Source organism: Rhinopithecus bieti, unplaced genomic scaffold (assembly GCF_001698545.2).
Source record: "Rhinopithecus bieti isolate Rb0 unplaced genomic scaffold, ASM169854v2 scaffold_3878, whole genome shotgun sequence".
In the NCBI taxonomy this organism is placed as follows: domain Eukaryota; kingdom Metazoa; phylum Chordata; class Mammalia; order Primates; family Cercopithecidae; genus Rhinopithecus; species Rhinopithecus bieti.
In genome coordinates, this window is record NW_016805059.1 from 4667654 (window position 1) to 4682101 (window position 14448).

The following is a 14448-nucleotide window of genomic DNA, read 5'->3' on the forward strand; positions in this document are numbered from 1 at the left end:
GTTAAGCTGGGCTTTCCAGCAGTTCTCAACTGCTGAGCAAGTTCATTTTTGAAAGCTCCCCAGATGCTCAGGGGGAGGATGCTCCCCAGATGGTTGTGATGCTCAGGAACATAGCGGCCATTTCTTGCTCAACTCCTACCTTCTTAGAAGTCTCCCTTGTTCAGGAGTTCGAGACCAGCCTGACCAACATGGTGAAACCCCATCTCTACTGAAAATCTCTATTAACTGGATGTGGTAGCACACGTGTGTCTGTAATCCCAGCTGCTCGGGAGGCTGAGGCAGGAGAATTGCTTGAACCCAGGAGGCAGATGTTGCAGTGAGCCAAGATCGCCCCACTGCACTCCAGCCTGGGCGACAGAGCAAGACTGTCTCCAAAAAAAAAAAAAAAGTAGTCCCCCTTGTTCAGATTTAAAACATTTGGCATATCTGACACACTTCTTGACTTTCGAAAGTTCTGACATACGGATGCTTTGCTTTTACCACTGATTTATGAAGAGTTAAAAAAAAAATAGAGCACCCAGATTTCATTAAAAAATTTATTTTCATATAAAAGTGCCAAAATATCCACCAATGTCATAATCTATCTCAATAACCAGTTTACACTAGTAATCAAAACACAAGCCTCTTTATTCACATTGTTTAAAACTCCAATTATTTTCACACATTCCCACAGTAACTGGAGTCTCTAGACAGTGGGAAATTTGCATTCCTATTTGCTGCGGTAGTCCATATGTCCAGGTTCATATAGGCGCGAAACGGGTTGAACCCCGGGTAGTAATCCTTGCACACGACCGCTTGGTTTTCCATGTGGGTCGAATGTTCCGTGGTGGGGTTGATGGGGCAGCAATTTTCATACACATCACTTTGTGGGGCCCAGATGGAACCAAAAAGTCCAGACATTGGAGACAAGCTTCGGGTGCTTGTGAGGTAGGGCTGAAGCATAAATGAGCAAGGTAAAATAAATTTAAAAAAAAAAGGGCCTTAGAAAGGTGAATACACAGCAGTGAATACTACAATGGTATCAAGTTACTTAGAAGTTATTAGACTACTCTCAATTTAAATCTGGGTTGCTTTAACACCATTTTTTCTCCAAGGGAGGACTGCGAAACCCTCATCTAATGGGATAAACTTATTTGCAACCCAGGGAAGAACCCACAGGCCAAATACCCTTTATCCTTTATCTGGAAAAAAACAAAAGCAAGTGTCAAGCGGATGTGAAAGGAGAAGCCGTTGGGCTTCTGAGCAGGGAGGGTGTGCTCACAGGCAGGGAGCTCTGGAACCCTGACCACCCACTGACCTTCCTGGGACTTTCATCTCTTATCAGTGAAGTAAAGATCAGTGAGTCCACATAAAGACGGCTGTGACACACAGAGGGCTGGCCCATGTTCAATTTTATCTACAAAGGGCTTGGTGTATTTGGGGATGTTTTTTCATTTGGGGTGGCCAGAATGTCAATCAATGTCTGCGAGATCCCACCCATCTGATTATTACATGTCAGTTTCCTTCAGAGGGCGGCCAGCTCTGGCTTCTGCGATCTAAAAGAAGCCAGGCTTTGGCTGGTCCAAACCCAACGCTAAAGCTAGTTGAGACCAGGATTAAGGAAGCACTGGAAACAATTCAGAGGTGCCCAGGGGTTCACAGCACAGGATGTGCAACACTCACCGGAGAGCTGATGAAACTGGCATGTCCCCAGGCAGCAGGCATGTTGGGTGGGGTGTTCCAGGTAGACTGAGAGTTGTGATCAATAAAGTCTGTCTGAACTTCTGCAGGACAAGGGAAGCCATTGGCATAGTTCATGTTTTCTACAAAGAATGGGAGAATATCATCACAGGTAAACATTTTCACTGAGAACTGAATTCTCACTCTCAGGCAAAAAAGCTTTCGAGGCCTCACCATACTATTGACAAGTTATAGACATAAATACTTGGTCTGTGTGGACCAGGAGAGTTGTTGCAACATCATTCTCAAGACTAAAACTGTTTATCACACAACCTGGGAAGCCCTCAATGTGGAAGGTCTTCCTCCGGGCTTGTTTTTCTCTATTTGATTACTTGATGGGAATCTTTCTATTACACAAAATACATTAAAATACTACTAGAGATCTAAATAGTATCAAGGTTCTTGCCAGTCTTTAAAATGTTTTTATTACCTGTCATGCCAACCTCAGCCACCTACACATATATCGTATGGGCTGATACAGCAATCCAAAACCAAGGACTCCTTAGGTATCATCAAACATACTGAACACAGACCCTCACAATCATAATTAACATTACCGAAGCACCCCCTTGTGGTTAGCATGGGGCAATGCATGCATCAAAATCTAGGTAAGAATGATACATCCCTTCCCTGAAAAGGCAGCTCTAGTATAAGAAACCATGATCCAACAGTAGTGCACAATAGAGCATTTTCCAGTTGACCAGGGAAATCCTACAGCTCTCATTTTTTTATTATTACAGATGCCTGAGCCCAAGCATCTGCAATTTTCCACAATTTCCCCTCCAAGCTCCTTTCCTTCCTTCTGCAGCACCACCCATGGACAGAGAAGTTAAGGACATAATAGGATGCAGGCCAATGTTTCTCTTTCACATGGGAACTGACTGCCTAAAGAGAAGCGCAAGCAGCTAAAGCTCCGGCCTCCCAATGGATAACCAACAATGTTACATCTACATGGATCCAAATTACCTAGTTCTACCTAACTGGAAGGACTAAATGGATTAGGGTTATTGTTGAAGCCCCCAAACACCCCAAATTGAGGGCTTTTTGAGGGTCATATAAAATTATACATGGCATCAGTGCACAATTGGATCCACAGGAAGCCATTCGGCAGTCTACTGCAAGCTCATTCTCAAAGTCTGCTCACTGTTAAAAGGTACATTCTTCTAAGTCCACACACTTCCTGCTTTCAGCTTCTAAGAATAAAAGAATGGCATTGGAATTGTCTAAAGAGCCCTTACCTTCTGGAAAGGCATTGTAATCGTTCAATTCCAATGGACAGTATGCGCTGGAAAACTGGCCTTCGCATGTTGCACTCCAATCAATGAAACTGCCAAAAAAGCAAGCGGTCTAGTTTCAGAAACAGGATGTCAAGACATCAAGTAAAGAAAACAGAAAATGATTTTACTGCCTAGCATCCTAATCACTGTGAATTCCCCAGTTTTGGAAAATAAACATGTACTTTCTCAAGTCACAGAATCAAAGGTTTACTAAATGCTCATCACTAATGACACACCTTCTGCAGGATGAATGGCTGGACGAGGAGCACACTTGTTTTTAACCATGCTTGTTAAGTCTAGAGGCAGAATAGAGAGCCGTGGCTTTATCAGCACTGTGAAAGAACAGCTGGAATACCTTTAAGTGTCTTTGTGCACATCTGAAGGACTTAAACATGTTCTATTAAAAATGTCCACTCAGAGCAAGACCAACATTCATCTTAGAGAAGTCATAACTATAAAGACTATACTTCATTATACTTTGATCCCTACTGCAACCTAGATTCTTATTATAGAAATGAGTTAGGAAATACTATTGTAATAAACTGAACCAAGAAAATCATCAAATGGATTCTGTGATTAAATATCTAACATTTTCTTAAGACTCCCTAACTGAATGACGTATCAACAGATAGCAAATTTGAGAAACTGCCATTGTGCAACTATTTTTCAACACTCAAATTATTTGATCTTTTAAAATTTTAAATGTGGGCCAGGTGTGGTGGTTTCTGCCTATAATACCAACACTTTGGGAGGCCAAGGCAGGAGGACAGCTTGAGACCAAGAGTTCAAGACCAGCTTAGGCAACAAAGCAAGATCCTGTCTCTACAAAAAAAAAAAAAAAAAAAAAAAAATTAGCCCAGTATGGTGGCACACACCTGTAGTCCTAGTTACTTGAGAGGCTGAGGCGGGAGAATTGCTTGAACCCAGGAGTTCAAGGCTGCAGTGAGCGATAACTGCACCACTGCTCTCCAGCCTGGGTGACAGAGCAAGACTCTGCCTCTAAAAAATAAACAAATAAATACAATGTTAAGTGTGTTCAAGAATAATACCACAGAAAAATGAACAGCTTTGCTCTGCTAGGAGTTAGGAATTACGAGTGTTTTTTCCAAATCTGCCTCTAATACATGAATAAATCATCTTTTCAATTTTTTAAAAATAATGACACTGTAACCAGCTTTATTTCTTTGATTTCCTTTCACGTTTCTCTCAAAGACTGGTTTAGTCCCAGTGCAACTCTAAAAGGCAGGAGGAAACGCACAGCTAAAGTACACCGAGGAAGAAGGCTAGCCCTCATTTTTGTAAGAAAACCCCAAGAAACTGAACTCCAATTCCAACTGCAAGCCCTTAGACTAAGCAAGGCACCAATCAGAGAAGTGAAGCTGTACCTATTATGAACCGGGGCCGGCTCCTGAATCACGCAAGGCATGCCGTTCTCCAGGGTGCAGTTTAAGCTGCTTGTCACACATACCGGCAGAGTGGGCCACAGGTCTCCAGGTGAGTAAAGACCTACGGAAGAGAACAAGGCCTGAGTCCACCCTATCCTCACCTGGCCCTCATCCTACCCTTCCTGCGCCTGCTCTTCCCTCCAGAAAACACTCCCTGATGTCACCCACACATGCTGACTGACTCCTTTTGGGATATAATTTCAGGATATAATTCTGAAATACGGCATATTGTTTTGACCGTTTCTTCAGACAGTGTCCGATTGTCTCTTGACCTGGATAAGAAGATGAGATTCACATAACAAATATTTAAGGAACTACTTTCTGCAGGACCCCATTAGAGATACTGAGGATACAGCAGTGAACAAGTTACATTCAAGCGAGCAAAGACAAACAACAAACGAAGTATAGCATGGCAGATAATGTATGTGCTGTGACGGCAAATACAGCATTTTTTTTTTTTTGAGACGGTCTCGCTCTGTCGTCCAGGCTGTAGTGCAGTGGTGCCATCTTGGCTCACTGCAACCTTTTCCTCCCAGGTTCAAGTGATTCTCATGCCTCAGCCTCCTGAGTAGCTGGGACTATAGGCACACACCACCACACCCAGCTAATTTTTGTATTTTTAGTAGAGATGGGGTTTCACCATGTTGGCCAGGATAGTCTCAAACTCCTGGCCTCAACTGATCCGCCCGCCTTGGCCTCCCAAAGTATTGGGATTACAGGCGTGAGCCACCATGCCTGGCCAAATACAACGATTTAAGATAGGATGGTCAAAGGCCTCACTGAGAAAACAGGTCCTCAAAGACGTGACTGACGTGAGGAAGTGAGCCCAGTGGGTACAGGGAAGCGCATTCCAGGCAGCAGAAACAGTACATAAAAGCCCTGAAGCAAGGTGTGCCTGGAGAGTTCAAACAGCAAGGATACCAGTGTAGCCAGGAAGGAGAGGGGAAAGGGAAAGAGTAGGGGATGAGGCCATAGAGAGCTGATTGGGAGCAGAGAAGACAGAGCCTATGGGCCCCTTGAAGAATTTAGGCATTTACTTTGAAGGTACTGGAAGGTTTTGAACAGAGTGACTTCTTGGACACAAGGCTCTAGGGATTTCTCCCATTTCTGCACATCTTGTAAGCAGAGGCACTGACAACCTTTCTCCTGGACTATCTTTTCATAGATGTTTGTTAAGCAAAAGCCTTGGAACATATAGTGTCTCTTTCTGGAGCAAAGGAGCATGCTTGTTGCCTATTACGAAAGCTTTGGCATCCCAAAGCTCAGGGTTCTTCTCCCGCAGCACAACCCACTGTGTGTGGCATCCATCTAGGGCTGTCTGAGTCATCCCCCTGGGGCTCAGGGGAACTCATGCAAAGAGGCTGGTGCTCATGAAGTGGGCTTGCCCCAGCTATATTTCCGCTTTATGTGGAAACATAGCAGCTACCCCACTAGGGAAACTTTATCTCCCACTCTGCACCTGAAGTGAAGTTGCTGGCTTATTGGGCCCTCAACTCCCAGGGGCTCCCTTAAATGCCTGGGCCTGGCTCACTGATGGCTGGGTCGGGCTGAAATCAGACAGCATCTACTGCGAGGCTGCAGCTGTCCCACCTCAATGCCCACCATGCAGAACTGAAAAGGAACACAGCCATTTTGATCAGTGGGCAGAACCCAAAGCGGTTCCACAGCTCTGGCTAATTCTGCCCTGATGAACCTTGCTAGGTGTAAACAACTCTTAGGCTATTGCCAACGGCTTAGGTGCTTGGTCTGCCACTTGGGAAGCAACAGATGGGCAGATTAAAGACACTGTTCTCTGGGGTTCTGAAATGTGAAAATGGATCTTGGCTTCCAATTAAACCTTGGAGCCACTCAAGATAGAGGTCCTTCTGTTCTCCACTGAGACCAGCTGGAATCAAGATACTGATCAGGTCTGCACCACCCAGGCTGCCATTGTTGTTGCCTGGATGCATCATTCCCCCAGACATGGCAACACTTCCAGAATCACACACCGGGCACAAAGTAAGCTTCCTGGAAGGATAACTGGTTCATGCACATCCTATGGGCAGTAATCACTAGGAGGGAGCTACCCAGTTAGAAACCGCTGGTATGGAATTTGCTGATATTAGCTGAAGTGATGGAAGACAGCACCTGGTCCCTGGAAGGCATTTGGATCAGCCTCAACTCACTGGCCGTGGTTGTTACAAATGACAGAATGGCGCCAGATGTTCTCCTCACAGGCCAAGGTGCAGTCTATGCAATCACTAATACATCCTGCTGTACCTGGAGTAATGCTTCTGGCCAAGTGGAGAGATCAATACAGAAACTTAAAGAGAAAGCCATCTGGCTCTCTAAGGTAGACCCTGGTGGTCTATGGGATTTGTTCAGCTGCTTGGGTCTGAGACTCTGGGGCATGGCTGAGGTCAATACTGCAAAGTGGCCTCATCCTGCTGCATAGGATCCTGTGGACAGCCGCTGTTAATAAATGTATGAGACAGACAAAGCAGATTTGGTTCCACCTTCCCTTGGTCAGATTAATTAAGGATTGCTTATGGAATGATGTATGCATGTGAAAATCTACCAGAAGCCAAGGCTACGTAGAAATAAGAGGTGTGTATGTTGTGAGACAATTCTCCCTGGGTCTTGCAGGTAAAGCAAGACCTTCTTTACTTCGTCTTACTGGAAGAATAGCACTTCTTACTAGAAGCAGCACTGGCTCCTTTATTCTGACCTATCTTTCCCAGGGCATTTGTTATGCAAAGTCTCAGAAGGAAGAGTGTCTCCCTTTGGGGCAAGGCACAAGTTTGCTTAAAGTCCAACACAATAGAATGAATGTCTCCTACATATACATTTGGGAGTTGTCTGGGTCAAAGAAAGACTCAGACCTTTGAAAGCAGATGAGATCACCAAGAAAGTGTGCACAGACAGAGAAGAGCAGAGCACCAAGGCCTGCTCTCTGGAGGGCTCCAGGGTCATGAGGTGGGGAAATGGGGAGAAGCTGGGTCAGGAACCTAAGGTCTACCAGCCAGAACAGAACGTCCAATGTCTGTCACAGGTCAACATGGGGACTGAAAAGACTTAACCAAGCACTCAGCAATGTGCAAATCACCAGGGACCCCAACAGCACGGTTTCAAAAAAGCAATGGTGGCAAAAGCCAGATTACAGGGGTTTCCAGGGAGGACAGGAGGAGAGGAATTTAAATGGGCAACTCAGATAATTCTTCGAAGGCGTCTCCTAACGACAGGGGCAGAGAAACAGAGCAGCCACTGAAGAAGGCAGTCAAGAGAGAGTTTTGGCTCTTGTTAAATTTTTAATGATGGGAAGTATTATAGTAGATTTGTGTGCTGATGAGAATGACCTATTAGAGAAAAACTGATGATGTGGGAGGGAATCTGCAGGAATACCCTTGGATAGAAGGGTTGCACTGACAATTCTTCAGGCTGCAACAGGAGAGAGGCGGAGAATGGCATGACACGGTGGGCAGGTGAACAGGGCAGTGGGAGCTTGCTGAAGGCCTCTAACGACTTCTCTCTCTTCCAGTAAAGCAAGCAGCAAGATCAAGTAAAAGAATGAGGCAGGAGGCACTGGAACTGTGGTGACAGAGGGGCAGGGTGGGAGGACAGAGGCACTATGTGAAGTGGGTGCTGGGGAATCCACAGAGGCAGCTGGCATGGAGAATGCTGCTCTCCAGCTTCAGTTGCTTGCACAGGAACAGGTGGAGCAGGTGGAGCAGGTGGAGCAGGTGCGGCACTGGGAAAAACCATGGCTGGGCCTTTGCAATAAAGCAACAAAGGGAGAGGAGTTGAGGAAATGACTATAACAATGCATCAGGTCATTTCAGCTGGGCAAGAAGGAAAACATGGCTGTGAGGGAGTACAAAGGTGATGGGCCCACGGCTTTGCAGGCAACAGACTGTGGACAAGATGTACTCTGTCAGTGGAGCGAAGGTAAAGGCACTTGAAGTACACACACAAACCTGGGTTAAGACACCAAACTGCACATAAATCTCCAACTGCCAGCAAAGCAGAATGACATATGCTGAAGGGCAGATGCTCTGAGTTTTTATTTTTCCTCACCATTAAAATCCTACCTTTCTCTATTACCCCACAGAAAAAAAGGCAGTACCATCTAAACTGCCCCCACATCTTGCCTTTGCAAATTATGGATTATTGAATTTTAGATTTTTTTAATTGAAAACACTTATTTTAATGGACTAGTCACTAGATTCACTATTTCTGTTGATAACTGCACAAGTCCAAAATTTATCCAAGGAACAACATAAAGTCTTTCGCTTTCAAGGGTTAAAATTCTCCAATGTGCAGAGCAGCTTTTAAATTCAGCATTAAATTCTATGACTAAAAGCAAGTATGTGTATTACAGACACAGAGAATGAAGGTCAGGTTTATCCTGCCATAATTCCTGACCCACGTTAGGCAAGAAAGAAGCCCTAGAATCAAACAGGAAACAAAAGACAAATAGAGGCAGAAGAGGAGGAAACGAGAAGAAAAATGAGGGAGGACTGGGGTTCACCTCCCAGCAGAGCCCCCAGGAAGGAGAGGTTTCTCTCCCACCCACTCCTATTTCTAGGTGCCCAGGCAACTGCCTTCTCTGCAGGCAGAAGGTCTCAGCCCTGATGCCTGAGCAAAGCGGGTCCCCAAGGCTGCTGAGGCTGAATTAACAGGCTTCTAAGACAAAGTGAGTTGGGAAGGAAGGGAGCAGGCCAGGAAAAGTGGTAAGCAGGTGAGGTGCTGCACCCTCAGCCTAGGCACCCTCCCCAATCAGCCTCCTTCCCTTGGGCCACGCATCTCCCTTCTGTACTTTTCTGTCATCTCTGACTAGGGAAGGGTGAACTAAACGCATCAGGAGTCTGCTGTGAGGGGCCTGGGATGGTTCTAGGGCATGGGGCATCTGTGCCTCAGCTGTAGGGAGGGGGTTCGGTATTCATGCCCGTCCACAGAGCAGGTGCCTTCCTGATGTATGCACGTGTGGCTTGGAGAGGGGGCTGGTGGGGCAACAGCCCTGTCCCGCCTGCTCTGTCTTCTCAAACTCATCAGCCAGGAATACAGATAGCACAGAACCCTTGGCTGATGTCTGCAACAAGAGGTATGCATCTCACCTTTATCTTCTTCAACACCTGTGGGCCTGGCAGGAAGGGTGGGACAGGAAGGCTCTGCGTATTGTGGGAGACTATTCACTGCCCTGTGGGGAAGACAGCAAAGGAGGAACGAATGATTTTTTTCGGCACAAGGAAATACTGATATTGTATAACCACGTCTGATTGAGTTTTCACTCAACTGAAGTCTTCCCCAAGAAACACACAGATATGAAAGATGTAAAGTTATACAGCCAGAAAAGAATTGAGGAATATTAAATTCCCAAGATCCAGCAAAGTCTTGTCATAATCAACAACAAAAAATTAACTAATGTAACTATGGTAACCTGTTGTTTTAAATCTACCCATCAGCAGTTAGCAGCAATTCTTACTCTTTTGTTGACAACCTCCCCCCAATAAACCCATGCAGACCTTTCCTGTGCACTAGCCAAGTTTCCTTCCTCACAAACTCACCCACTTAACTGCATCCTCTGTCCTCTCACGTATATAAGGGAGGCACCTAAGAAACCAAGTTCATTTCTCACACTGAACTCTCCTCCTTCTTACCCACCCTCCTTTTCTCTCACTCAATAAAACGTTCTTGTTTTGTCCAGTGCTGCAGAAATCACCATAGGGCGGAACTGTAAACATGTATCTACCGGGTTCTTGCAACATTTCCTAAATTATCAATGCTTAGTTTTATTTCAAGGCCTAGAAAAGGGTAAATGATTCCCATCTTTATAATAACTACTGCTTCCTCCTTCTACATTCAGAAAAAAAGTGTTCTTTTCTGAGACAGGATCTCGCTCTGTTACCCAGGCTATAGTATAGTGGTGTGATCATAGCTCACTGCAGCCTCCATCTCCTGGGATCAAGTGATCCTCCCACCTTAGTCTCAGGGAGTAGCTGGAAATACAGGCGTGTGCCACTATGCCTAATTTTTTTAAAAAAATTCTTTTTAGAGATGGGGTTTCATTATGTTACCCAGACTGGTCTTGAACTCCTGGACTCAAGAGATCCTCCCACCCTGGCCTCCCAAAGTGCTAGGATTACAGGTGTGAACCACCACAGCTGGCCTCAGAAAATTAGGTATTTTCTAACGTGGCTACCTGTCTGAAAAAAACAGCAATACCTGAGACTCTCCCACATGAACTATGTTTACTTGCACCACTCCTGAATTATTAATAAAATCAGATTGTACTTCCCTGCATCTTTAAAAAGTTTTCATATTTTAACCTGCAGAACCAAGTACAAAGAAGAAACACACTAATTGGTAGAAAACACAGTACACAAAACATACTGTAAAAGCTGGAAAACAAAAAACTTACATGGGATTGCAGATGTTATGAGAAAGATTCAAGGAGATGGGAGCTTCAGAAGGAAAATCATGTTGTGAAACACCATCTCCTGCATTAAAAGAAACACATTATCACAAGTTTTAGAAAGTATACTTCAACTGTATATTCGGTATTAAAATGCACAGGTTATTAATATCATTAATGCATAATGACTGATTTTTCACTTTAAACTGATATTCACACATTTAGTCATTTAATTTTTAATTAAACATTAAACATGAATCATGGAATTATACTACAATTATGAACATTTAGGTGTATTTCTTTACGATCTCTTCTCGTTGTTGTTTTTTTTTTTTTTTGAGACGGAGTCTCATTCTGTTGCCCAGGCTGGAGTGCAATGGTGCAATTTTGGCTCACTGCAACTTCCCCCTCCTGGGTTCAACCGAGTCTCCTGCCTCAGCCTCCCGAGTAGCTGGGATTACAGGCATGCACCACCACGCCCAGCTAATTTTTGTATTTTTAATAGAGGTGGAGTTTCGCCATGTTGGCCAGGGTGGTCTTGAATTCCTGACCTCAGGTGATCCACCTGCCTCGGCCTCCCAGTTCTTTACAATCTCCTTTATGTGTGTATGTATATGTATAAAATTGGAATCGTATTTCATATATACATTGTCTTTTTTTTTACACTATTTATTACATTGGGGACATTTTCCTGCTATGATATAACCTTCAAACACAACACTGCATACTATGCTACTATACAGCAGTACTTAATAATTTTCATCATTCTATTAATGTGAGCCTTTGCCTCAAGCAAAAGACACACCTGCAGTTTTTCTTAACTAATGTACCTCCCCCCCTTTTTTTTTCTTTTGTCAAGAGAGTCTCGCTTTGTCACCCAGGCTGGAGTACAGTGGTGATCTCGGCTCACTGCAACCTCCACCTCCTGTCCCAGCCTCCCGGTAGCTGTGACTACAGGCGCTCATCACCACGCCCAGCTAATATTTGTATTTTTAGTAGAGATGGGCTTTTGCTATGTTGGCCAGCTGGTCTTGAACTCCTGACCTCAAGTGATCTGTCTGCCTCGGCCTCCCAAAGTGCTGGGATGGCAGGTATGAGCCACCGCACCTGGCCTCCATTTTTAAAATCCCACACTGGAATCATCAGGCTAACCTTCAGTCTTCTGTGGTAGATGCACATGCACAGAACGTATCAGTGGTGTGAACACTTTCTGGGGGGCCATTAAGATAATAATATCTGAAAAGGCTGAAGGAGACAAGACAGGGAAAACGCAGAGAACTGCTGAGTGGAATCACATACATGCAGGCACATCCTCTATGTTTTCATGGCTGCTACTGTACTATTCTCTCAGACAAGGCTTTCTTTTAAGGTGTCACTGCTGGTGAGAGACAGAAGAAATGGTACAGCTTGCAGGCGGCTGAAGGAAATTCTCTATGGCTTGTGTTCATCGGGTAGAACAGCCCATGAGGAAAACAGGAGATGAGGTGGGGAGTGCACTGGGATCTAGGGAAGAAGTCCCACGTTCAAGCCTGCGCTACTGACTGCGTGGTGTCAAAGGATCCAGGCAACCTCTCTGAGGCTGAGTCTTCAGATGACGGTGAGAACTGGGACACCTGCCCTCCCCTTCTCACAGGGCGCGTGAGCACACGTGAGCATGCTTGACAAATGCAAGGCGCCACACAAACAGGAACTGCGCAACCTCACCACCCTTTCTTTTTACTAAGGTTAAAAGTTTACTATGTTGAAAACAACAGTTAAAAGGAATGGAACTACATCTTCACATAGATGTAAAGGTAAAAATAACAACGCTGAGTAGGCCTGGCGCAGTGGCTTACGCCAATCCCAGAACTTTGGGAGGCCAAGGTGGCCAGATCACTTGAGGCCAGGAGTTAAGAGACCAGCCTGGGCAACATGGTGAAACCCCGTCTCCACTAACAGTACAAAAATTAAACGGGCCTGGTGGCACATGCCTGTAACCCCAGCTACTCAGGAGGCTGAGGCACAAAAATCACTTAAACCGAGAGGCGGAGGTTGCAATGAGCCGAGATCCCACCACTCCACTCTAGCCTGGGCGACAGAGCGACTCACTCTCAAAATAAATAATTAAAACAAAACAAAACAAAACCTGAGTGAAAAGAGCAAAAGGCAGAAGGCTACACTGAAGTATGATTTCATTTATGTAAGTTAAAGACTAAGAATCAATATTTTGTTGATGGATATATGAATGTAAAATTTTAAATGGACTAAAAGTACCCAGACCAAATTCATGACAGTAAACAGTGATTCTCTTGGGGAGGGAGAAGTGAACAGATGATTTAAAAAAAAAAAAAAAAAAGCAAATATGGCAAAAGTAAGAGCTGTTAGTTCTGGGTAACTGAAACACAGGTGCTTCTTTGACCTCTCCTACATCATTAACTTTCTCAAACTTTCTCAAAAATAAGGGACAGCCAATGTTCACAGCAGCATTATTTGAACAAACCAAAAGGTGAGAGTTATCATCCAAGTGTCTGTACATACAATGGAGTATTACCCGGCAATAAAAGGGAAGGAAATGCTGACACATGCTGCTACAATGTTTTTGAACCTGGAAGACATTATGCTCACTGAAATGATCCAGTCACAAAAAAAACCATATTGTGTGATTCCACTTATATAAGATACCCAGAGTAGGCAAATTTACAGACACAGAAAGTAGAAGAGGGGTGAGCAGGGGTTACAGGGAGGGAGCAATGCAGAGTTATTATTTCATGAGTACAGAGTTTCAGTTTTGCAAGATAAAAAATTCTGGAGATGGACAGTTGTGATGGCTGCACAATGCAATGCACTTAGTGCCATAGAACTCCACATCTAAGAATCAACACAATGACACATGAATGTACAAATGGAAAACTAAATGCAGAAACTCTATGAACTATTCCAAGACAGACACTGATAAACAATGATGATTACAATAAGGGTGGAGGGGAAGAAGGAGGGAGGAAAGAAAAAGAAAGTGAGTAAAGTCCAAAGCAAAGGTCAAGGCCACTGTCCCATCTGTCCTCTGCACTCCTGAAGGCAGATCGAGACTGTGTGGACTGGGTACGTGGGAGGGCAGAGGAAGGGCCACTGAGAGTGCCTGGGGCTCCGCTCAGGACTCACCGGCTGGCATAAAATGCTGGGCATCCACCATGGGCTTCTTATCTCCGTCAGAGCTGCTGGTGCTGCTCCAGCTCCCCCAGCTGCCCCGGCTGGCACGCACGCTGCCCGAGGAGCTCCCACAGTCGGAGCTGGAATCAGAGCAGAACTTGTCCACACATTTCTTCTCAGGTTTCTGGTAGTAACCCTCTGGAGGAAGAGTGAGAGCAGTCATGTTTCCCTGAAACAACTGTCAACCTCATGCATTTCTAACAGAAGGAGAGAGGTGATGGGAGGAGGAAGGCCAGGTTCATCTTCAGCTACCTCTGCTCATCTTGCAAGAAAGGAGGAGTTCATGGAAACTAATGGTTGCACTTTGAGAAACAGTAGGGGATGGGCTATCTACTCTGCCTATGGAAGGAGCATTTTTTTAGGGGCTAAGAGGGCCAACACTAACTATATAAGCATGATCTAATAATGATTCTAGAAATAACAAATAACT

At 44.8% G+C, this 14448-nt stretch overlaps 1 protein-coding gene across 1 annotated transcript in view; it reads right to left on the reverse strand.

Moving 5' to 3' along the window:
- Positions 1–522: 522 nt before the first annotated feature.
- TMEM131L (transmembrane 131 like) overlaps positions 523–14448 on the reverse strand; it is a 171452-nt gene continuing 157526 nt past the window's right edge. Inside the window, 7 exon segments of the mRNA XM_017871092.1 lie at positions 523–933; positions 1663–1802; positions 2958–3046; positions 4382–4502; positions 9535–9617; positions 10839–10917; positions 13971–14156. Coding sequence (XP_017726581.1) covers positions 658–933; positions 1663–1802; positions 2958–3046; positions 4382–4502; positions 9535–9617; positions 10839–10917; positions 13971–14156 — 974 coding nt within the window. The 3' untranslated portion in view covers positions 523–657.